Here is a 25,940-nt window from a genome sequence, read left to right as displayed (position 1 = left end):
GAGAAAGCAGAAAGCCTACAAGGAATGGAAGATGGGATGGATCAGCAAGGAAAGCGACCTCTTGCAGGTCAAAATGTATAAGGGGAAAAAGTGAGAATTAGCAAAAGGCGAGCAGAGCTGGACCTTGCAAGGGAATTAAAACCAATAGTAAAAGGTTATATAGCCATATAAATAAAAAGAAAACAAGGAAAGAGAAAGTTGGACTGCTAAGTATTGAGGATGAGGTGCAGATTAAAGGTAATCTAGGGCATGGCCCAACACCTAACCAAATACTTTGCCTCCCTTTTTAATAAGGGTAGGGTAGTGGCATGGTGACTAATGGATATGAGGATATGGAAGTAGCAACTACTACATTTGAGGTGTAAATCAAACTCAAAAAACTTTATGGGACTAAATTGGGAGGCCTGGATAATCTCCATCCAAGAATATTAAAGGAACCGGCACATGAAATTACAAGACCATTAGCCAGGATTTTTAATGACTTTATAAACTTGGAGGACTGCTAATATAGTACCTATTTTTAAGAAAGGGGAAAAAGGAAACTACAGGCCTGTTTGTTTAACCACAATTGTATGCAATGTCTTGGGCCAAATTTAGAAAAAGAAAGTAGTTAAGGTCATAGAGGTACATAGTAATTGGGATAAAATACAACATGGTTTTACAAAAGGTAGATTGTGCCAGACCAACCTGATCTCCTTCTTTGAGAAGACAACTGATTTTTTAGACAAGGGAAATGCAGTAGATCTAATCTACCTGGATTTCAGTAAGGCATTTTGATACAGTTCCACACGGAAATTATTAGTTACATTGGAGAAGATGGGGATTCATATGAGAATTGAAAGGTGGATAAGGAACTGGTTAAAGGGGAGACTACTATGTGTCGTACTGAAAAGTGAACTGTCAGACTGGAGGGAGGTTACTAATGGAGTTCCTCAGGGATTGTTCTTGGGACCAGTCTTATTTAACATTTTTATTACTGACCTTGGCACAAAAAGTGAGAGTGTGCTAATAAAATTTGCAGATCATAGAATCATAGAATCATAGAATATCAGAGTTGGAAGGGACCTCAAAAGGTCATCTAGTCCAACCCCCTGCTCAAAGCAGGACCAATTCCCAGCTAAATCATCCCAGCCAGGGCTTTGTCAAGCCGGGCCTTAAAAACCTCCAAGGAAGGAGACTCCACCACCTCCCTAGGTAACGCATTCCAGTGTTTCACCACCCTCCTAGTGAAATAGTTTTTCCTGATATCCAACCTGGACCTCCCCCACTGCAACTTGAGACCATTGCTCCTTGTTCTGTCATCTGCCACCACTGAGAACAGCCGAGCTCCATCCTCTTTGGAACCCCCCTTCAGGTAGTTGAAGGCTGCTATCAAATCCCCCCTCATTCTTCTCTTCTGGAGACTAAACAATCCCAGTTCTCTCAGCCTCTCCTCATAAGTCATGTGCTCCAGACCCCTAATCATTTTTGTTGCCCTCCGCTGGACTCTTTCCAATTTTTCCACATCCTTCTTGTAGTGTGGGGCCCAAAACTGGACACAGTATTCCAGATGAGGCCTCACCAATGTCGAATAAAGGGGAACGATCACGTTCCTCGATCTGCTGGCAGATGACAAAAGGTTGGGAGGTATTGCCAATATAGAAGAGGATGGGAATATCATACAAGAAAATCTGGATGACCTTGAAAACTGGAGTAATAGAAATGGAATGAAATTTAATAGTGCAAATTCATGCATTTAAGGACTAACAAAAAGAATTTTTGCTATATGCTGGGGGCGTATGAGTTGGAAGTGACAGAGGAGGAGAAAGACCTGAGTGTATTGGTTGATCACAGGATGACTATGAGCTGCCAATGTGATGCTGACATGAAAAAGGCTAATGTGATCCTAGGATGCATCAGGCAATGTACTTCCAGTAGAGAGAAGGAAGAATTAGTACCATTGTACAAGGCACTGGCAAGACCTTGTTTGGAATACTATGTGCAGTTTTGGTCTCCAATGTTTAAGAAAGATGAATTCAAACTGGAACAGGTGCAGAGAAGGGCTACTAGGATAATCAGAGGATTGGAAAACCTGTCTTATGAGAGGAGACTCAAAGAGCTTGGCTTGTTTAGCCTAACCAAAAGAAGGATGAGAGGAGATACGATTGCTGTCTAAATACATCAGAGGGATAAATACCAGGGAGGGAAAGTGTTATTTAAGTTAAGCATAAAAGTTTAGGTTTAAAATTAGAGGAAGGTTTCTAACCATTAAGAGGAGTGAAGTTCTGGAACAGCCTTCCAAGGGGAGTAGTGGGGGCAAAAAAACCTAACTGGCTTCAAGACTGAGCTTGATAAGTTTACAGAGGGTATAGTATGATGAGACTGCTACCATAGGCGCTGACTCTGGGGGTGCTCCGAGGCTGGAGTACCCAGGGGATAAAATTAGTGGGTGCTCTGCACTCACCGACAGCCAAGCTCCCCCCTCCTCGCCTCCTTCTCCCCCACCCCTGCCCCGAGCGCACTGCATCCCCGCTCCTCCCACTCCCTCCCAGTGCTTCCCAGCCCCCTGCCACCTAACAGCTGTTTGGTGGCACTTAGGACTTTCTGGGAGGGAGGGAGAGGAGCGGGGATGTGGCGTGCTCAGGAGAGGAGGTGGAGAAGAGGCAGGGCAGGGGTGGGGATTTGGGTGGAATTGGAGCAGGAAGGGGACAGGGCTGGGGTGGGAAAAGGCGGGGTGGGGCGAGGCGAGGGTAGTGCAGGGGCAGGAAGAGGCGGGGCCAGGGGTGGGCGAGCACCCACCGGGCAGAGGGGAAGTTGGTGCCTATGCTGCCTACAGTGGCATATAGCTGATCTGTGACTGCTAGTAGCAAATATCCCCAATGGCGGGTGATGGGACACTATATGGGGAGGACAGAGAATTCTTTCCAAGGTGTCTGGCTGGTGAGTCTTGCCCACATACTCTGTGTCTAACTGACCACCATATTTGGGTTTGGGAAGGAATTTTCCCCGGGTCAGATTGGCAGAGATCCTGGGTTGTTTTTTTTATCTTCCTCTGCGACATGGGGCAATGGGTCACTTGCAAGCTAGTGTAAATGGTGGATTCTCTGTAACTTGAATCTTTTAAATCATGATTTGCGGATTTCAGTAACTTAGCCAAAGGTTATGAGTCTGTTATAGGAGTGGGAGGGTGAGGTTCTGTGGCCTACAGTGTGCAGGAGGTCAGACTAGAGGATCATGATGGTCCCTTCTGGCCTTAAAGTCTGAGATGGGCACAGGTAAAATGACTGGACAAGAGCTCTTAGGCACCTCACGGCTCTTTCAGTGGAGGAGGAAATGGAGGCAAGTTCCGCTGTTACACTGGTGGTATTGCTCTTCGGTCAGGGTTTAATTCTCCTCACTGGTGCGAAGCCTATATAAAATAGTAGGTGAGCCCTCACTCAGGCTCTCAGCAGCTGCTGCTACTGCCCTCAGTACAGGTTGGGCCTGCCACCCTTCACTATAATTTGCAGACCTATTGGCTGCAACTTGCATATTGTGTTTCTGCAGAACGAGTTGTCAGGGAGCACTGCGCTGTGACACACGAAAGGACAGAGACCTCCTGTGTGCTATTGATGTGTCCTAGCTCCTCCTCCCACCCCAGATATCAGCACAGTCACAACATTCTAGGTGCAGGGGAGCCTGTTGGAGATCGTGCCATTAGAGCTGGTCAGGTTATTTTTGCAAATTGTGAATTTAGCCTTCTGCTCTGTTTGTGGATTATGCAAAGAGGCTTTGATTTTTTTTATTAAGTAATTTCCTGTTTGTAATTGGGTGGAAAAAACAGTTTAGGCAAACACATTCAGCCTGTGGGTTGTTAGGGAAGGGTTCACTGGGAGTAGTTGCTCTTCATTTTTCACAGTGTTTGATTATGTACATCACACGGGGTTGTTTCTGCTCTCTGTTTGGATGACTTGACGCTTTGAAAATGAGTAACAAATGATGGCTAGTGAGTAGTGCATGCTCCTATTCATGTACAAATACGCTTGTTCGTGTTCAGAGAATAGCCATTCCATAAAATGCATTGGAACAAAAACTGATTGGTGGTTGAGGAAAATAACTAGAAGGCGCATTCTGGATGCACTAGAAAGGAGCACTGTGGGTAGCAGGAAGGTAGGGTGACCAGACAGCAAGTGTGAAAAATCGGGACAGGGGGTGGGAGGGTAATAGGCGCCTATATAAGAAAAAGACCCCAAAATTGGGACTGTCCCTATAAAATTGGGACATCTGGTCACCCTACAGGAAGGCTAGAGACAAGAATTGTGCAGGACTCTTGGAAAGAGATAAGTAGGACATAGACAATTACTGTGGACAAAAAAGGAAAGGGTAGGTTTTCAAGATTTTGTGGAGCCAAACTGGCAAGACTTAGTAGTATATGGACTGTTGTGGTGGGGAGTGAAAGATGACTCAAAAGTTGTGATCCTGAAAGACAGGGAAGGATGACGATTGTTTGATGTTGGGGGGGAGGGGGAAGGAGGGGAAAAGAAAAATAAGCAGTTCAGTTTTTACCATGTAAACCTGGGGTTGGCGATGATCTTGTGCCTTTGGTTTGTTTTTGTTTTTTGGTTAAGGTTTAAATTTAAAAAGGGCCCCTGTGGTGCACTCAAACTTTCCCTCAGACAGTTTTCAATGAATGTGGATAAGAAATATGAAAAACAAAATACCATGATCACAGGAGTTTCCCCACTGCCAGTATCTGGGAAGCTATCGCTAAAAAACACCACCACCCAATTGGGATCAAATGCCGGTTCAGTTTAAAAAGAATAAAAATGTAATGTATTGATTTCAGTGGGATCAAAATTTGATCCTTAATGGTGGGTAGTATTTGATTTGTATTCTCCTTTTCTCCTCCCACTAACCCTGTCTGGAGTTCACATCCCTCCACTCCCTTTCTTCTCCCCCACAGGTATTTTAAAATCTGTTTGGTTTGAGATCATGATTTAGGTTCCTTTTCTGAATCTAACACTTCATTTAATCATTTCAGCTGCCTCCACAAGCCTCGGGTAATACACTCGAGCATGACATAAAAAGTGAGCCTAGCAGGCTATAACAGCATGATGTTTGCTAGCTTGGAAGAGTCTGTGTTCTTCTGAGTTCACTGTCAGGGTATGAAACAGACTGCAGTGTTAACCATTATCTAAATAAAATATCATGTGAGCTATAGTAACAAAACTGCAAAGAGCAGGTGCCCTATGCTGCTGTAGCATGGCCCAATAGCTAGGAGAAAGAGCAGATTTCTGATTGCTTTGTTCTGCACAACATATTTTGAAATGTAATTATGTTTTTCTCCCATGGTATTGCTGGAATTGAGTGCCACCAGGTGTTCATTGATGAGTATGACACAAAAATGCTGATTACATTTAGTGGCCTGTACTGTAACTCCACCAGCTTCATTGGCATTAGATCAAGGTGAATTTGGCTCACTGCCTCATCTTGCTTAACATCTGTAGCATGGAACATATTGCTAGTATTGTGGAGGAGGAGTGGTAGCCACACCATAGTTAAAAATAAAGATCGCTTACCATTATAGCCCCGTTTACAATCCCACAGCCCACCCAACCTCCTTTAAAAAGAAATCAGTCCTGAAATTTTGCATGCTATATCTCATCTTAGGGGTGACTCCCTTGCTGGGAAGTTTTCAGGGAAAAAACAGAATAGGAGATTTAAAGCGATGGGGTCAGACTCATGGCATGATCCCACTCTGGCTTCTTTAGGCCACTCCAGTAGTACAAAGGGAACACTCCGGTTATACCCTCAGTTATACCCTCAGTGTAAGGAGGGTGTCATAAGAGCAGCTGGAATGGTTACATGCTGCCCCCACTTGAAACCTTTAGCGCAGAGGGCGTCAGTGATGTAGGGGACATTGTAGGTCATGGCCAGACCATTCTGGCAGCCAAGAATAGCCAAAAGGGTGAGCCAATTAGTTCATTTTATCATTTAATTGTGTTGTTAATTCACATGTTATTTCATATGTAATCAATGAGTGATGAATAGCTAAGTAGAATAGGATTATAGCAGTAGAAGACTGACAAGTATTTAGGAATGACAAGTGTGTATTAAGGATATAAGTAAGGTAAAGCTGTAATGCAAGGCCTACAGGGGGAGGTCTGTAAGACTTTTTTTGTAGCTACACTAGGCCACAGGCTTACGGGGACTTGATATGGGTGGGTAACCTAACACTGACCCTCTGCCAATAACATAGGGTGACCAGACAGCAAGTGTGAAAAATTGGGGGAAAAGGGTGGGGGGTAATAGAAACCTATATAAGAAAAAGCTCCAAATATTGGGACTGTCCCTATAAAATCAGGACATCTGGTCACCTACAATAAGATCACAAAATTACTGTAAAAGATGTACCAAAAGGTGATACTTCAGAAAAATAGACTGCATGATACCTGATTGTAACATCATGGGAAGTTCTGTTCTGACCCTCTGGAAACAGGTTGACATAAATATTAATAAGATACTAATAAGGAAAAGGGAGAACGAAGAGAACAACCTATGGCAAGTAGGGCACCCCAACATTTATGGGGTGTGGAAGTACAGATAAGGAAAAAGAGCTTGGAACCCTCATGCATAGGAATAAGGTGTTTAGGCATGGTCAGAACAACAATATAATAGAGGTTCCCTGGTTGGGTAAAAATGGGAAGACCCCAGCAGGAACCACCTGACTATTGGTGACCATCTGTTGAGAGATCCACCAGACTCTAATATCTTTAGGGATGTGAGTATGAATACAGCATTGACTATGCCTTGGGTTCTGTCAGGTTGGGTAGATGTGTATGTGAGTATGACGTATAACTTATAATACAAACAAGACTGTTTACTTGTAACTGTGTTCGTAGTCACTGTATTCAGTCTTCATGTGCTCCTAAGAGTCTCCCAGTCTAAGAATAAAGGGTAACTTTTGATTTGGAAACTGTAGCAACAGGAGCCGAGCCCATTGTAGGTTAACACAGAATGATGAATTCAATTCAAATAAAGAGGCTACAAGGGTCCCCGGGGGAGCTGCTGTAGCGCGTCTCTCATGACTTTTTGAAACCTGTCCAATTTATCTTGCTTATTTGCTTCCCTCTCCCTCTTTCTGCTTTGCTTCTCCCTCCCTGCTAAACCCAGGGTTGTGAGTTCAATCCTTAAGGGGGCCACTTAGGGGGATCTGGGGCAAAATCAGTACTTGGTCCTGCTAGTGAAGACAGGGGGCTGGACTCAATGATCTTTTGAGGTCCCTTCCAGTTCTATGAGATAGGTTTATCTTCATATATTATATTATTATTTCTGACACAAACCAAAGCTATTCCTTTGTTTCTTCAATATGGTCCAAATAATGAGCAAAGTCCCAGTCTTTGTTTTCTGTATGTTGGATCATAAACTGGTCGTTGAATAAAGAAAACATAATGGAGCTGATGCTGTAGCCCTATTTATAACACCACCAAATTCTGTTCACATTTACTTTGATGTAGATCCAGAGTAATTCCCTTGATGTTAGCATAGTTGCTCTGGATTTATGCATGTGTAACTGAGAACAGCATTTGAAATGAAATCTGTAAAGCACCTTGAGGTACTTCCGGATAAAAGGTACTGTATAAATTGAGGGGTTATCATCACTAGCAGGTGCTCTTCTTGGGAAGGAAGGTTTTCTTAGGCTTTTCTTCTTGGCAAGGCAGGATCATAACAAAAGCTTTAGATCTCTGAAATTTGACAGTGAATTCGCCTGTCCATGTGTCTATGATTCAACACAAGATCAATGCTGTGTGCGCTCTCTGACTTGAAGCTGTAACTCTATGCATCATGAACACACAAGAAGAGACTATAACACAAGTTATTGTTAGCACCTCAAAGCCTGGTCCTGACAAAGTGGCCTATAATATTTTTTTGTTTTGCTTTGTGCATGGCAGATGTTAGATGGGGCAGTTTTATTTGTCCCTCTAAAAAGATTCAACTAAGGCATTAAAAAGTCAGAAGCAATCCAGTTAGCCCTTTTCTCTCTCAGACTTCAGATCTCCTCCTATACGCTGGGTTTAAATTGCTGTTTGGGTTATTTTTAGAGCTAAATTTAAATAGGCTGACGCAGGTTGGTCATACATTCATACGTTCTACTTGTTGAACTACAGCATGCATTGTTTGGATGTTGATTTATAAATAGTACATAATTGCAAGTGTAACCCACATCTGGTCTTGCCCTCTTGTAGTGGCTGGGCCATGTACAGAGATCAAGAAGCCCGTTACAGTGTTGGATGACAGAGCTAGGTCTTCTAGCTCAGGCAGTAGAGGATTGTGCTTTAAGACCCAGAAGTCCTGGTTTGATCCCTGTTGCCAATGATCTACCCAGAGACTTGTACTACAGCATTAGAATGATGAAAGCTGGAGTTTGTTTTTGTCAATATCTTGTTTCATTTACATAGCACTCTTGTTGAGCATGATGCTTTGCAGGGGAAGGAGAAGGCAAAGTCCTTGGTCTAAGGAGCTTACAGTCTAAATAGGACAGACATGAACAGCACAAAAGATGACAACAGGCAAGTGAAATGCAGGGGGTAGGAGCAACAGAAAATGGTTGGAGGAAACTGTTCTTAGAAAAATCTTATTTATACAGAATAAATAGAATGACACCATGGCCTAATGGATAAGATATGGATCTAGTGGGCAGGATAGATGGGTTAGGAGGGATAATACATTCCTTTTTTGACATGTCTAATCTGAAGTGGTACAACATTCAGGAAGAGGTTCCTGATTGGCAGGTGGAAATGTGGGATTTTGCGGCAGGGCAAAGATTCAGCACAGATGCAGATTTGATTGTTACAATTTCATCAGTGTCGGATATTAATGCCTGACCCTGAAAGAGATCTGATTGCTTCAGAATGCAGTGACTTGCCTGCTCCCCAACACAAGCTGCAAGTGTCCATCTCCACAGTCCTTTGCTTGCTGCACTGGCTCCCCACACAGAGATCAAAGCTTCCACTTTTTACATTCAAAGTCTTCTGTGGGATTGGCCTGAGCCATTTCAGAGGCTATCTTGATCTCCCACCACGGCGATGATTCACCAGAACAACAACACCCTGTCTTGAGCACGGCAGACAGCTGGCCCATCCTTGGCAGCTGGCCCATCAGTGTGAAACTTCTGAGATGAGAATGAGCCCTGGTGCATTCAGAACAAACTGTAAAACTCACATCTTTGGCCTAAGCCAAAGAAGACAATTCTATTCCACTGGGATGAGGTGGAAAGGAACATAAGGGCCCTGACTTCCCAGTGCCTTGCACCATCATCTACTTCTGCACATTGGGAGTAAAATGCTGTAAAACAAATGGCAGCTTTTTATACTCACTTTGCATAGGTGTAAATAATGTGAATGAAGTGAGGCAGATTTTGGTCTAAAATCTTTTGAAAATATAATCTTGTAAGTCACTCAAATACCATTGATATGCATAACATACATGTGTGGATAGACTGAGGATAGATTTGTGAGCCTTGAAACATCTGTGTGTGTACTGCTAGCCATTCACCAATAGACAGCATTACATAGCATGTGCAAGATGTAAGTGTCAGAAGGGGAAAATATGAGATGGCTTTAGGGAGGGTTCTTGGATCAAAGCACTAAACTCCAAAGGAGACCCTGTTGCTCTTCATGACTCAGGCATCACAACTAGGGCTGACCAGAAAACAACAACCCGTTTGATATAAAATTTCAAGTTTTTGAAATTTGTTTTGGTTGCAATGTGTGGGTGCTCTCCCCCCTCCCCCTCTCTCTAGGTATTCCGTCATGAATCCACAAAACCTTCCAGATGCATTTTTCATTGAGATTGATACATTTCCATTAAACATTTTGGTTTTGATGAAATGACATTTCAGCTCTAATAACAATGTTGACTGGACCCCTTCTAGAATTAATTTGTATTGCTGCCGGGGAGGTAAGAAGAGAATCCATTAACAAGGGGGGAAAAAAAACCAACCCAAGAACAGTTAAATGCTTTTTTTCCTTCTCATTTCTCGTTTTATGTCCTCTTTCCTAGCTTTTATGTGCTTTTATATTTCTCCCTCAGGTTACAATAGCTGTGCTGAATGCTAATAACATAATACTTGATGCGACTACAGGGTTCATTTTTGAATTATTCTTTCCCTTGAATAATGAAAACTCATCTGAACTATTTGGAGTAGTAGCTGGGTCAATTCACCGGATTATTTTGGCATTCAGAGGGGTTCAATAAATGCTGTTATTTGAACAGGTATTCCTTGCTAATTTGTTTAGTAAGGATTTCAAGCATAAATGACTATTTCAAAAAGGATCCCTAATGGGCGGCCATATAAAAATCTTTATTAAATGCATTAGTCCCCTGGCATGACCTATTATTACATAAAAATAATACAATAAAAATTCATGATAGACTAAGAATAAAAGTCAAATGTATGTTTTAATTAAATGAATAACACTTAAAATATTGGGTAAAAGCAAAATTATTGCAGATAGATATTTAATTGATCTTTCTTTGGAAAAATACATTTCATTATAACTTAACTGACATGTATTGTGCTTTTAATGCAATGCATGCTAAATTTGTGTAATCTGAAACTTTTATATTATTCTGCTCCTGACAGCTCTGAAAGAACTGACAGTTTTCATTTGATTTATATTTGTGTAAATGTCAACAGACTGGGCAAGTCTCTTAAAAAAAAGTTTTGGCATGAACTTCCTTTGAGAGTGAACAAAGAAAAAAGATGATAAAGGACTGTTGTCTAAAACACTGAATTTAAGGTTCTTAGACTGTGAGACTTAAGTATTCACAGATGGTTAGTTGCAATTTATAGTGAAATTTAAAACAGTTACTATTAACTTCTGCAAACACAGCTTTCTCTCCCGAGTTGGTCCTTCCCTTTCTGCTATGACTGTCTACTTGTCTGTTGTGTGCTAACCCTTAAATCCAGGGTTAAGGGCAATGTGGGGAAATGACTATCTGTGTTGTTTTGTACAGTGCTATGCACCCCTGCTCAGTCCTTTGCTTCTGGTGTGGCAGGACTAGAAATATTAGGGAGACATCGGGCCATGCCATTGCTGAGGGGTGATGGGGAAGAGTGTTTTGCATTGCTTGAAGGGATGAAGATATTACTAGGGAGTAACGGTGTTCAGTGCAGAGGAAGTTGGGATAGGTGCATTCTGGCTGGCAGTTAAGTCATGCACACATGACATGGGGGATAGGAGTTGGGACTTTCATCTCCAAAATCAAAGCCCCCATCAACTGAAATAAAAATTTCTCCTCTAACTATTGTTAATGCCTCAAACAGTTATGCAAAATTCCCTGTAATCTCAATCAAATTCATATCCCCAGCTATCTGTTAATTACACTGAAAATGACCTCCATTTGGTCATCTAAAATGATCAGGGGACACACTGAACACATTTGATAACTGAGGATGGAACTGGTCTAGTGGTAGCTAATGGAGACTCCCCTTTAGTTCAAACAATAGAAGATTGTGTTTTGGGGTGGGAAGGTCCTGATTCCTGTGCTCCATCCTGCATGTGTGGGATCTGGCTGGTACTATAACCGTATTCTCTGTATATTTGTATCTCCCTCTAGAACCGCATAGATTCTGTAGGCAAACTTTCAAAAGATCTCCACACCCCCAATTGGGGGTGAGCTCTCTTGAAAATCTGGCCCCACGTGACAAGAAAACCGGTGTGTTGCACAGCTCTGATTTGCCTGGAAAAGGGTCTCCGTGAAATCAGATGTCTGAGAAGGGAAGATTCTGTGGGAAGAAGGTCTTAGAGCAGGGGTTCCCAAGCTTCATTGCACTGCGACTCCCTTCTGACAGCAAAAGTTACTATATGACCCCAGGAGGGAGGACTGAAGCCTGAACCTACCCCATCCCTGCCTCCCCGCATGGAGAGGCCAAAGCATCACTCCCCTGGGGGTGGGGGCAAAACCAAAGCCCAAGGGGCTGTAATCTCAGCCCCACTGCCCAAGGTGGAAGCCCTCAGGCTTTGGCCCCAGACAGTAGGGCTTGGGCTTTGGCACCTGGCCCCAGCAAGACTAAGCCAGCCCTGGCGACCCCATTAAAATGGGGTCATGACCCACAGTCTGAGAACCACTGTCTTAGAGTATAGCTTCCCGAGAGCGTGAAAAAAATCATTTTTACACAGAGCTCCTCCATGAACCTATGTCTACTATTCTCTGGGTTTGGTGACTTCCTATTCCCTTCGCTAACAGATTCCAGCATTCTGTTGACTGAATTCACTGCAGCAAGTTCACCCAAAAGCCTATTATTGTCTTATGCATGCAGCTTATTAATTCACAGAGAAATAACACTACATTTGAATTTGGCTTTTATGTAAGTAAAAACAAAACAAGTACAGCAATATTAAAATAAAATATCCAGTGCAAACATCTTTGATGTATAGTAGAGATCAGTACAATGTTCCTTAGAATAATGTTATAACGCAGACTTCAAAACCCCCCACAGTGATTATAGAAAATGTTATCTGGATGTTGTTTACAGAAGACTCTTTAGCTATGGCACTGAATAATTCTATAGCTAATGTTTCCTGTTGAATAGCAACACCTTATTACACGTGAAAATCTTAAAATATAAGTATTAGTAAGAATTCTTTATAACACAATCATCAGTGGAACCTCACTAACTTGCATTGAGGACTGGATTTGCAAATTAATGATTAAATGGACAAACACAATTTAAAAAAAAAAAGTACATTATTTATAAAGGGCCTGATCCAACCACCAATGGGAAGACTCCCAGTGGGCTTGGATCAGGCCCATATTTGGAAAGTGTACTAGAATTTGAATAATTGATGAAAGTGTCCTACTAAATGTTGTATAGTGTATCTTGAAAAAGTAGTGAAATATACTAATAATGAGACCACCCTGAAGATTTAATACCCTTGCTATTAAATATTTGCTGAAAAAGGATGCTATCAGTTATGGGTGGCTTAGTGAAATGCAAATCAGTGAAATTCCACTACACTGGTTTAGAAAAGACGACTTTAATATTTGGATTCGCGGCTATAATATAAAATCCAATCTTAAATCAAGAGATCAGCTAAACTAATTCCTACAGATCCTGCAAAACTGGGTATCTCATTGGCAGGACCCTGCTCCCATTAAAATCAATGGGAGTCTTACATCAGTGGGAGCAGGAGCCAGCCCATTGTCATCACTTGCCTAGATCCTGAAAAACATACATGTTTGTTTGACTTGATGCACTGTGTGCACTGGCATTCAGCTGAATGGGATGACTCCCCGCTGTGCGTGAAGTTAAGTATGTGCATGTGTCTTGCAGGATCAGGGATGTAGTGGAGGTGGCACCCAAAACCTTGCTTATGCTCATGCCTTGGTCTTTCAGACAGACAGTAGAGTACACAGATACAATAGTCTGGTCTGGAAGTCCCCAATACTTTCCTAGGTGGAAAATACCCATTTTACAGTACCTGTTTAAAAACAAAATTCACAGTAATGAGACCCTTCAATTTTTTTTCCTGAAATAGCTGAATACCTTCAACTATGTTAAAAAGAAAACTCCTAGAAAAACCCACACCAGCTTAGCCTGTAATGTTGCAATCCAGTGAGACCTACAGTTCTGGAGCCTTAATATTCCACCTGATCTGCAGGTTTCCTGCCCAGCAGGGTATATTCCATTGAATAGCACCAAGATCCTAGTTAAGAAAGGAAAATATTTTTTTCTGAGGATAAAGAGAGATTTTAATACTCCAGGACTGTGCCAGAAATCCCCACAGTCAAGCTTTTCAAAAATGACCAATTAAAACCACTCTGGTGGTCTTCTAAAAATTCCAAAGAGTTCTGCTATCTTCCTGCAGTAGCCCATTTTTTGGAGTGGAAAGGTAACTAGTGAATTGGGAAGAAGGGAGAAATCATGATTCTCTTTGAATATAATGGAATCATCTTTAATATTAAATGATGATCCTCCCCTTTGCTGCGGAAGCAAAGGCATGGATTATCCATGCAAGATGGTACAGGAGGCAAGGCAGACTTGAGGGGGAGGTGGCTACAGGTGCCTCCATAATATGTTCCTTCCCAGAGTCGCTAGACTCCTCTGTTCTTAATTTCACATTGATAAAAGGGTGTGACACCACATGGAATGGGGAAGAAATTGGGGGCATGCTGCTGTAGGCATCAGCATATATGTATATATGGAAAACTTTCACAGGTGCTGGGCAGTAATGTCTCAAAAGACATGCTCCGTGGAGCCCACCTGTGGGTCCTAGAGAACTAGTGTCAGTGGAGGAGCCAGTGTGCTAGCTGGGCTACCCATGCTGGGGGAATGGGACAAGAACAATGTCATTAATTTAAAAAAAAAAATGATTTCATTGTAATTTTTTCACCCAAAATGCTTTGAGTTTTTGATGTCTAGAATCATCGTTGCAACCTGCGCTGCTTGTGTAAAGATCTGTTGATCCTCCTTTTGCATACTGGTTGCATCTGGGCTTTACTATCTGTCTCTACGGGGAAAAAACTAAACACAATTGCTTTGAACTTAATACACAAAGTCTTCATTTGGCTCCAATCCGTAAAGCTCAGCTAACATTTTAAATCTGGGACCCCAGTCATTTAGAAAGTCATAGTCGATATCTGAATCAGAGGATCCTGACTCCAAAGAACTAAGAGATTCTGCAATGGACTCAGCACCTTCATAGCCATAAATGTGAAGAGTGTCATATGGCAGCAAATCCCCATCATTATCAGCTTCATCCTTCTTCACCTCAATCATAATTTCCATTTCCCCTGTGCCAGAATTTCCTTTTCCTGTTGGCTTCCGGACCTGTGCATACAGGCAGGGCCCAGGCTCCAGGTTCATGCCATTCTTGCGGACAGAGTTGAGCACAGACACATCGTAGCTGGTGGTGTCCATTTCACCACCACCTTCTTCATCATAGGTGACAAGCTGCTCGTGAATCTCTGCCACACTCTTCCTGAGTACAGTCAGCTCTTTCTTGTGCCTCTTTCTCAGAATGATCAGCAACGTGATTACTGCAGAGAAAACATATCCCAGCAATTGTAAATAAAGGCAAATATAGGGAATTGTAGTAAACCAAACTCAGTCTAGTTAAAATTGAACATAATCTGAAGTTCTTTCGCAGGAAAAATGCTATTAAATTCTTTTTTGAATGTTATCTAAAACATTCCTAATGTAGGACTGATGTGTTCACAAAAGGGGCCCGTTTTTGCATTCTATCAATCCGCTTTAATGTTGATTTCTTCATCTCCTTTGAACTTTATTTTTACAGCATCAGACTGTTAGTCCTGGAGCCTGAAGTCCTATATTCACGAACAGAGAACAGGCAACAGCATGCAAACTTTCCCTATGCTGCCCTACCAATATGCCTGAACCCTGCCCTGGAGGGTCTCTCTCTAGCAGAGAGACCATAGTTCATTCTCCATAATCAGCTGGCATTTGACCTCTTTTGCTGAGGCGGACTTATGGGTGTGGCGTTGTGATGTGGACTCTTGTCCACTAGGAACTGAGCTTGGACCATCCAATCATTTAACATCTAGGCTACCAAACAATACCCACTTTCACACTTACCAGTCCATGTTAAACTCAAACTGATGACCTAGAGGTGAACAGCTCCATCACCCAACCAATCCCCACATGTCAGCCAGTTCATGTTAAGTGCTATATTAATATTTTTTTAACATTATGTGTTCTTATGCCACCCAAGTTACAATCCTGGATACCAGCTTTCCATTCACAAAAGCTTCAATATCCATACATCAAGCTGCCTATTGTCACACCACTAATGTATTATGTAATATCATTTCTATTGGTGTCTTATTGCATTGTTACATGTTGTGCCCACATGAATTCAGCCTTTTGAGACAGGGGCCCTATTATTTCTCTGGCTCAGATCTCAGGTACAGTTATATTATGCCTAATGGTGCTAAATAATATTAATACTTGGTGAAATTACAACTGCTCCTTAGTTACAATAAGACAACTATTCTAATAGGCCAAAAAGAAAGTAAATGCAAGAGTTTACTGAATGTGACTGACTCTCTTTAAAATGTTCCTGTCGTCTTGATCCTGGATAAGCACAAAGCTTCAGGTACCTCAGTTAGAAAGAACATGTCAAGAGCGCAGTATGCTTGAAATATCCGATATTTACCAAGGATTGTGAGGATGCAGATAAAAATTGCCACCAGTGCCTGAATGCTAACTCCAACTTGCTTAGCTGCTTCTTCGCAAAAAGTGAATTCTCCTTTCTCATCACACTTGCAGACACTGATGGCAAGTGTGTTTGTGCTGCTTAGCTCTGGCGTGCCATTGTCTGAGATGATGACAGGTAGGTAGTGGATTTTCACCAGCTCACGATTAAACTGTCCATATTTGACGGTGACATTAGCTGTGTTATCTGGAAAAGGTAATGACATCTAATTAAGTGATGGTTCAACCTCTGACTTTCTTTATAGATTATTAATCATCTGACACAATCCCCTGAGGCTAACTGAGCCTTTAAGGAACCCCGCAAATAGTTGGATGGGCATGAACAACACTTTATTTGCTGAAAAAGCCTTAACTTGTTTATAAATTACAATAGCCCACTTGGATCCATCAGAGATTATCTCTGTAGCTTTCACCTTATGTTTCCTGGTGCCTCTCTTTTGCTATCTACTGAAATCTACTGAGGGGATACACTACCGTGATTGTCAACCAATGTGAAGTTGCTATCTTCCGTGGTCAGGGAATATTTGAAGTTAACGCCAGGCAACATTTCATCCTTGTCAGTAGCTGAAATCCTGATTATTACCTATAAAGATTCCAAAGTTCAAATTTCAGGTATGCAGTGCACAGTGGTAAAAACACTCATTATGTAATGCAATAGCTTTGTGCTGGGCCTTTCATGGACCATCTGCAGTAAGAGGTCGTGTGAAGCTGCATCGCTCCAGAGGGAGCCCCCAGAGAGGTGCAGTGCCTCCTATCCTTCTCAGTGCAATAGGAATAATTTGAAGTATAGCCCTCTTCAAAGGACTGCTTCCTTTCCCCATTGCATGACTAGTCAGATCCACTGGCTGGTGTGGAAGGAGAATCAGAAAGATGGGTGTGCCTATTCCCTGCTTACTTTCTATGGAGAGCAACTGGTGCAGAGCCTCTATACTCCCCCACAGTAGCAGGTGCTAAGAGCCAGGTAGCTTGAATCCTGCCACACAAAGAGGAAAGGGCTTCTCTCTCCTACTCCGCTGTGTCGCTGTGTCATGGCTTGTAATTCACCATAAAGAGAATAAACTAATGTTCATTGAAATATCTTAGGTGGAGTTTTTCTAAAGCGCCTAATGGATTTAAGAGCACTAATAACAGTGAATGTCTGACTTCTGCTCCTAAATTCCTTGCTTGCTTTTGAAAATCTCCCCCAAATACCCAAAACACACAATACAGCTACTGCATGTATGGCAGATGAATAATATATATGACATCAATAAATAATATACCAAAAGTATTTCAAAATCAAGTTAAAGGTCAAATACTACCCCTGGGTCTGTACACATAGCTCCCAGGTAGAATCTGTCTTGAAGACTGTAAATTAATGAATATAAATAAAAAAACTTACATGTAAAGGCTGCAGCTGAGGAACCCATGACACCTAAAAATACCAACTCTATTTGTTGGCACACAAATTGGGTGCTGATGAAATTTGCAATCTTAATATTTACTCATGTTTTCTCCTGCCTATTTTACATAGCTCAGGTTTTGCATGTATGAATATTAGGTAGATGAAAATGAATTGCTGGTGATAACTGCCACCTTGTAGGGTTAACTGAACTGTAATGTAATGGCTAATGTGCATACATTCTGCTGACCTTCTGCTTGATGGGAGGGAGAGGGACTGAGGAGAGCGATGCAATGTGTGTGTGTCAAGTGATAGAGGTCTGTATTGTAGCAGCAAAAAGACCGAAGCAGAAAAGTTCTGAGTGCTGACAGCTCGGCGGTCAATGCAGTCATGGAATAGTCACTGGAAGCACACGCAGATCAATATTTAGGATTAGCAAACATAACTCTTATCAAAAGAGTTGTGGTTTAACTTGTGGTTGAAGGTATATGGTTAAGTATAAATGGAAACAACCCTCTCATGTATTACCTACCTTTCCCGGTGCAGCATTTTCACACACTTTGGGCTCATAAGGATAAGCAAATTCTGGAGCGTTGTCATTTTCATCAAGAACATGGATATAAACTTGTGTATGTGATTCTATGTCAGACAGTCTATCTGAAACGATAAACATAAAATAATGGATGATTTATCATTCAATTGGCTACAGACTGAGCCCCATACAGAACTCTTGTCCTGTGCTTTGCGTCATTCATGGAACTTCTTCATAACGAGCATGAATAGTACAACATATCACACTTTGACAAATTTACGCTCATCCTACTTTTACTTATTAGATGTGAATTTAGGCCCAGATTTGTTCCTGCACAGAGATCTGCTAGACAGGGGGTGGAATGGGATGGGGGGGAGCTGGTTATGGCTCCAAGAGTCACTGTGCTGGATTCTGTGTAGGTTATAACAACCTAGGGGCTGCTCTAAACTGTGCCAGCTGTCTATAACCCCAAAGGAATGTATGTCAATTGAAGATTGCCAAAGTGTAACAAGCTTTGGCTATCCCTCCTTCCCACTTGCTCCTTGGCTCTTATGGCAGGACTTAGAGCTGTTGAAGGGTCTGGCCTAGGAAGTGGTTACGATGGCTCTACATACTTCACCTTTTAATGCTCACCAACCAGTGTTCTTGAGTATCATTAAAGTGCCATATTGACAGTTACATTTAGCAAATCCAGTAGGATGTAGGTAATGTGGAATTTTTCCTCTCCATCTCCTTCCCCCTTCAGTTTTACTAGTACTTTGAACTAAGAGGAAATTATTAGAGGTGAAATTGCCTCTGATGGAGGACTGGGACAAGGGCACTTTAGAGTGACGCTATGCAGGGTTGCTGCTGTCCCAGCAGTTGTGCAGTGGGATTCTGCCACCTTGCATGCTTTGGAGGGGGAGCTCTGTGCCCTTCCTGCAATAAGTAGGTGTGAATGACGATGATGTGGCAGGCTCTGGGGATGTCTCTGGGCAAATCCATTTGCCTTAACATCCTGGGGGAATAGTTGCTATTCCAGACTGCTTGTTGAGTGTTAGCCATGCACTGGCTCAAAGGTATATCTAGCTCAACGGTTCTCAAACTCTGGGTCGGGACCCCAAAGTGGGTCATAACCCCATTTTAATGGAGTCACCAGGGCTGGCGTTACCGGACTGAAGCCAAAGCCTGAGCCCCACCACCCAGGGCTGAAGCCGAAGCTCGAGGGCATCAGCCTTGGGCAGCAGGGCTCAAACTTCAGCCATGGGTGGCAGGGCTCAGGCTACAGGACCCCTGCCTGGGCTGAAGCTCTTGGGCTTTGACTTTGCCCCTCCCCCCACCTGGGGCAGGGGACTGGGGCTTTAGCTTTGGCCCCCCCAGCTGGGGTTGTAGGGCTTGGGCAAGCTCAGGCTTTGGTCCTCCCTCTTGGGGTCATGTAGTAATTTTTATTGTCAGAAGGGGGTCGCAATGCAATGAAGTTTGAGAACCCTTGATTAGCTTAAGAGGGAGAGAGAGAGAGAAACAAAATATATTCTGGTTAATGAGCTGAGTGAATTTGCATAATAGTAATAGGCCAAATTCCAAAAAAACGATACTCCGCTCACTTGCTGAAGTAGACATTTGTTGGATTTGAACATTTGGAATGCAAAATCATTCTAAGGCAAACATAGGCACTTTGATCAAAGGGGTGCATTAGCTTGTGTCAAATGTTGGCAGGTGGGTGTTTTGTTTTTTTGGGGCTTTTCTTTCTCTTTTAAATTACGATAATTCAGAAGAAACATACTGATTTTTTTCCCCCTCAATGAAACAGGTTTCTAGTTAACACTTACTGTCTGCCATGATTTCTTGGGCTGCCACGGTTAGGTTATGCCAGGCGCTGGCTTCTCTGTCCAGATGCTTTGAGATGAAGATATCTCCACTATTGGATACTTTGACATAGTCCCCACTAGGGCTGGATCTTCGGAGGGTATATCTGTGTTTTGTTTAAAAAGGATAATCCTCAACAAAACAAGAATAGTAATACAGTGTGTAGGATTTCAGTGATTCATAGCAGAAGGTCTGGAAGTTGTTCAAAGTTGTATGATAAACTGCAGATCTGATCATTTGCATTTACCAGGCGCTTTGGTAACTGTTCTCCTCTAGGACTAACATTTTTAAAAGCTTCAAACACATGGCAAAGAACTATTTTCTTCTCTTCCAGTCCTCCTCACCGGATAGAATTTCCCCCCAAAATTACCTGGGCTATTTATAGAGTAAATAGTCCAATGTAGCTTACGTCAGCTAGAGAACTTTCCCAAATTTGCTGTTATATAAATTTATTTATTTATTTATTACTCCTTTGCTGACTTTAAATTAGTTCACTTTTGTTTTAATTTTGGAGCCTATACATGCCAAGGCAGTAGTTGCAATATAAAAAATTGCAACAATAATTGTACATAAACATGAAGTAAGAGGTACAGAATTGTGCATTTTCACTTGTCTGCTAATCTGTGTAGGAATAATGTGCATGTGCTATCATAGTGACCGTATGTGGTAATTACACGTGCAAATGCCCAGATGCTTAACTTTTGTGCAGTTATTGCTCGTGTGTGTGTGTGTGTGTGTGTGTGTGTGCGTGTGACTGCACATGCAGATCATGCATTTTTGCATATACAGTTCTGAAAATTTGGCCAACTTCCTTATGTCCTTAAAATGTTGAGAGTTTAACAATGTTGTTTGCTAGAGCTAGTTTAGTATCCAGGCTCATTTACCTAATTTTCCGTTTTGCTGCATCAGGATCTACTGCCGAAACTGTGCCAATTGGGTTTTTTGTGAGGTAGTTTTCTTTTACTTCATAAACATAGGATGGTTTAGAGAAGATGGGAGGCTCGTCAACATCAACAACTTCAATGGTAACGGTCGCAATGCTCTTTTGCTCACCGGGCTTGAAGAAACGCATATTAACTGTTGGATCAGTTGCTTCAATGTCAAACTTGTACTCTTTTATTTTTTCATAGTCCAATGGCTAAATGAAAAGAGAAACATTCTCAGTCAGTAGTAAAAATGCTATATATGCAAACTAAAGCACTGTCCTGGAACGTGTGATTTGGAAATGCTAGTATGTTGTAACAGAACTACATTATCAGGGAATCATTTATTCAGTGAATTTCTCCCTTTTTCTGTGCATTTATTACTTGAGCAGCTTATGACTTTTTTCACAAATCTAGTCTTTATTCAAAATTCAGCACATAAACCTTAGTCTGTAATTTTATGTCTACAGTTCTGTGGCTGCAAGCTTCAGTCAGAGCCAGCTATCTCTGACCATAGGCAGGATAGCTAGCCTAGGGTGATCTGACCTAGCTCCTTTCTTTGAAGGTGGGACTGAAATCCACATCTCTGCCCTTGCCAACTACATTTCTCCACATTCATTGAGGGCAGGAGATGGGGCTTTCTTGCCTGAGAGCCAAGACCCTTAACTGTAAACTACAGCCAGCAATCCAGCCAATAGTAGCATGCCCAAGGTCTGTTGGTGCTCTGCCTACCAAACTCGCTGGGCCTCTCAGCCAAACTTCAGTGTATGCAGAGTAGATTGCAGGGTCAGTGATGTGTGAGAGCAATTGAACTCAGGAGAGATTTGGACATTTTGCCACAAGTTTGGTGTGGTGCAATATTATCAGTGCTTTAATGTAGCCAGAAATGCCTAGAAGTCAGCATGTCCAAGAGAAAACAATTTGATCTACAATGAAATAAGAATCTGGTATAGTTTGTTTTTTGCGGGGGGACAGAATTGCTTTTCTGTGTCCTATTAGTACTATACCTTCAAGTGCTGTTTTTTTTTTATTTTTGCTTTTTTAAAAGCTGCATATTTAGGGCAGTAGGAATGCTGCAAATTTCATCTCATGCCTTGCTGTAACTCAAACTCACTGAGGCTATAAAGTATGTATATTCAGGATTCCTACTGAAAAGCTGCTTCGGTTTGGAGGGACAGTTGAGAACCATACTGATAGTTTGAGTGATTAGATGTGGGCCTGAATCAAAAAAGTTTGGATCTGACTTGAACATCGGAGAGAGATTTCACAGCCTACCCAGGATTCAAGAAAATAAAACACCACCTCCAAACAGCTCTGAACGTTGAGATGCTCATAATCTGAGTTGGTATTCTGTCCCAAGCATTCAAAAGCCATGTAACAAGTCATCAGAATCATGAGATTTTGATAAGTAAAACATGTGGGTATATTTCTTTGTGTTCTTATTTTGTTTTTAGGGTTCACATTTTCTTTTTTTCCCTCTTCAACCATAAATGCTAGAAATCTATTTTTTTAATGAAATCTGAGATTCTCCGCAATTACATTACTCTAAGAGCTGGGGCTTTAAGGGAAACACCAACCATCCCTAATTTCACAGGTTGAGTCCATCTCCACCTTGTAGATAGTGTAGGTGTAGACCCAGAGGTGTGCAAACTACGGCCCGTGGGCTACATCCGGCCTACAGGACGGTCCTGCCCGGCCCCTGAGCTCCTGGTTGGGCAGCTAGCCCCCGACCCCTCCGCTGCTCTCCCCCCTCCCCCACACCCGTTCCACCAGCGCTCTGGGTGGTGGGGCTGCACGCTCATGCAGTGTGTTTGGCTCTGGCCAGGAAGTGCAGCTCCAGACATGCTGCTCTGAGTGGCATGGTAAGGGGGCCGGGGCCAGGGGGTTGGATATGGGGCAGGAGGTCCTAGGGGGCAGAGGGGCAGTTGGATGGGGCAGAGGTTGGGGGGGGATGGGGAACAGGGGGATTGGATAGGGGGCGGGGTCAGGGGGCGGGGGTGCGGATAGAGGTCGGGGCAGTCAGGGGACAGGGAGATGGGGGGGGGGTTGGATAGGGGGTTGGGTCCTGGGGGGGTTAGGGGCGGGAGTCCCGGGAGGGGGTGGTCAGGGGACAAGGAGTTGGATGGGTGGAGGGCTCTGAGGGGGGCAGTCAGAGGGCAGAAAGTGGGAGGGGTCGGATAGGGGTCGGGGGCCAGGCTGTTTGGGGGGCACAGCCTTCCCTACCTGGCCCGCCATACGGTTTCGCACCCCAATGTGGCCCTCGGGCCAAAAAGTTTGCCCACCCCTGGTGTAGACAGCAGTGCTTGAGATACCCCGTTATTCCTTATATAATACACTAATCTGAAACATGCTAATTAGATAGTGATAAAGGTGTTAAACTTATGACTGGACATAGTGGCAGAGACAATAGCCTTGAAACTGTTACATAAGCATTGACGTTTTGCCTTGGATGACAGTGCAAACTTATCTCTGAGACATAAACATGGGGACAAATTCATTCTTCTGGAAACTCCACCAATTCCAGTGAAATCGCACCATGGATGACTCTTGTCCATTATGTGCTTCAAACAATGAACTGAGCCTTTAAGTAGTTCAAGTCCTGACTCCTCTTTTCCCCCACCTTCTTGTAGATCATCTGCTAGAGCAGGTGAGAAAGAGCCATGCCTGCTTTGTAATAAGCAGCCTTTTCCCCACTATGGGAGAGGTCTGCAGGGAGTAGGAGATGCTGAGAGACCTGGGGAAGAGCAGCAGTTTGGTGGAGGTGTGCTGGGAATTGCAGTACTAGCGGCTGTGCCTTTAAGGGCATCTGGGTGGGGTATTATGAAGCTCGTGTTATGCTCAGCCAATTGGAAACAGACTCAGAATAAATCACAATAAATCTTGCAAGCACTTGCCACTTTCAGCACTGTGGGATCACTGAACACTACAGGAAGAGGCCATGGACGAGGCTTAGTGACAAGGCCAATGTCACCAGCTCTTATGATTTTTATGAAGTCTGTCTGTGTTTAAGCCCCTGATGCTGAAATAGAGGGATCTGAGAATCTAGGCTTCACTTAAAAATAAAAAAAAAAAAAAAAAAAAAAAGCTTCTAGTCCTGTTGATCACACAGAAAAGCTTGAAAACATGAAGCGAGTATACTCAAACAGCTCAGGAACCAGGAGGCCAATAAAAACTAAACCAAATTTATAATTTAAAGTAGTATCATGATTTGGGGGTGGTGGTGGTCTGAGTCATGATTCTTGGAGTTGGTAGTGTTGCAACTAATGAGGAAATGTCCCTGGGACCAGTGATGCTGGTTTGGGAGCTTGAAGGCAGGTAAGGTTATGGAGAAGGCCCAGGCTCCTGGAGGCCCTACCACAGTACCTGGAGGTAGTATGGAAACCTCCTGTTTGCAGGGGAAGGGATGGGAGAGGCAGTGAACGTTCAGGGAGGCTGTAAAACCTTAGAGAAGGGAGAAGTAAATAGATTAACTGGAAGATTTTGAATTTTTCATTTCATTTGGACTTTGACTCCAGAAGGGGGTCCGGAAAGTCAAAACATTAATATCACTGGCCCACCAAGCTATCCAAATACCTAAGGACAGGAGAAACTAAGACACCAAGCTGAGGGGCGTCTGAGGTGTGCAACCTGACATCTGATCAGGTAAATCTCAGTTATACACTGTGGGAAAATGAGGTTTTTATCCTAGTAATAATACTGAATCAATTCACTTAATATATATCTGTTACCTTGAAACTAAAAAAAAGAATAATTGGATTTTTCTGTTCCATACTGTTTTTAGAGTATAGCTAGCTTAGATATCAATTGTCAACACAACAAACAACACTTTTCTTTGTCACTAGGAATTGTACCTTCTTTGGCTTAATTATTCCTTCATTGGTGAATGCATTTGGTATAATTTCAAAGGTATCTCTATAGTCTCCTCTGACAAAATTGTACTTTGTGTTTCTGTTTTGTGGCTCATCAATGTCTTCTACTTTCAATCTGCCGACGTCACTTCCTACTCGAACGTTTTCAGGGACTTTAAAGTGGAATGATTCTGTTTAAAAAAACAAACACAGCCCCCCCAACACCACACATGAAAGTAAGAATTCTGTTAATTGTTCATCTCAATTTATGTTTAGTAACAAGAACATAATTTCACAGAGAATACTGAGATACTTTGTCTGCAGAGACAAATATTTTTTTTTTAATTTAAAAACAGCATTGATGCTCAAAAATGTCAAGATGCAGTACAGAATGAGCGAGATACCATAGAATGGATTTATTCTGCCCTAGCTGTGCATCATAGCTTCACTGCAAAATTCAGGGACTTTAATCAAACTTATATACAGTGCTGGGTGGGTGGAAGGGAATGAGGAACCGGGAAGGGAGGAAGTTCTGTTCAATTCAAGTGATATTTTAGCGATTTTTATAAAGCAATACATACATCTTGATTGGATAAACTCTGATGAAACCATTTGGTTTCAATCATACCCGTTCATGCCTTTCAAACAAAAAATCACTCTCACAACTTACGCTGTTTAAATCTTGGGAAGTTGTCATTGATGTCAGACAAAGTAATGATGACTGTAGCAGTGCTTGAATCCCCACCGTGAAGCCCTGGAGAATCTTTTGCTTTAACCACAATTTCATATGTAGACTGACTCTCTCTGTCTAAATCAGCTGTGGCTGTAGAAATCACTCCTTTAAAAAACACATTAAAAAGGATCAGTTTGTGACATTACGCTCCATATTTTTCATAGAAATATTATGAGATGAATATGGCATAACTAAGATATATTTTACGCAAGATGGGTCATGTGAGGTATATTGGAAAGGTTATGATTTACTGAATGTGATTATCCAATTTGTATGAATGTATCATTTCTGTATCTGAAGTTAGAAATACTGACTATGTAATAATTACAACTGTGTGTTCACCTGGGGAATGCCCACCAGACAGTATGCAAACAGCCTGGATGGGCCATTAGGAAGGACAATAAGACTTTCAAGATGCTAATCTAGCCTCCTTCCTGAGAAGTTTCCTGGGATGCTGTTTTAACACTGCAGGGTCAGGTG

General features: G+C 42.4%; 1 protein-coding gene across 2 annotated transcripts in view; it reads right to left on the bottom strand.

The window, feature by feature from the left end:
• Positions 1 to 12,309: 12,309 nt before the first annotated feature.
• Positions 12,310 to 25,940, bottom strand: part of CDH5 (cadherin 5) — a 51,011-nt gene continuing 37,380 nt past the window's right edge. For both annotated transcript variants that reach the window (XM_034788365.1, XM_034788366.1), the window contains exons 5-12: positions 25,398 to 25,565; positions 24,731 to 24,918; positions 20,841 to 21,094; positions 19,920 to 20,062; positions 18,112 to 18,236; positions 16,673 to 16,781; positions 16,140 to 16,385; positions 12,310 to 15,003 (exon numbers count right to left, since the gene is read on the bottom strand). In XM_034788365.1, the coding sequence (XP_034644256.1) occupies positions 14,510 to 15,003; positions 16,140 to 16,385; positions 16,673 to 16,781; positions 18,112 to 18,236; positions 19,920 to 20,062; positions 20,841 to 21,094; positions 24,731 to 24,918; positions 25,398 to 25,565 (1,727 nt within the window). In that variant the 3' untranslated portion in view covers positions 12,310 to 14,509. The remainder of the gene's footprint in view (positions 15,004 to 16,139; positions 16,386 to 16,672; positions 16,782 to 18,111; positions 18,237 to 19,919; positions 20,063 to 20,840; positions 21,095 to 24,730; positions 24,919 to 25,397; positions 25,566 to 25,940) is intronic.

Source organism: Trachemys scripta, chromosome 13 (assembly GCF_013100865.1).
Source record: "Trachemys scripta elegans isolate TJP31775 chromosome 13, CAS_Tse_1.0, whole genome shotgun sequence".
NCBI lineage: Eukaryota > Metazoa > Chordata > Testudines > Emydidae > Trachemys > Trachemys scripta.
The sequence above is the reverse complement of the archived record's forward strand: the minus strand, read 5'-3'. Positions and strand labels throughout refer to the sequence as shown.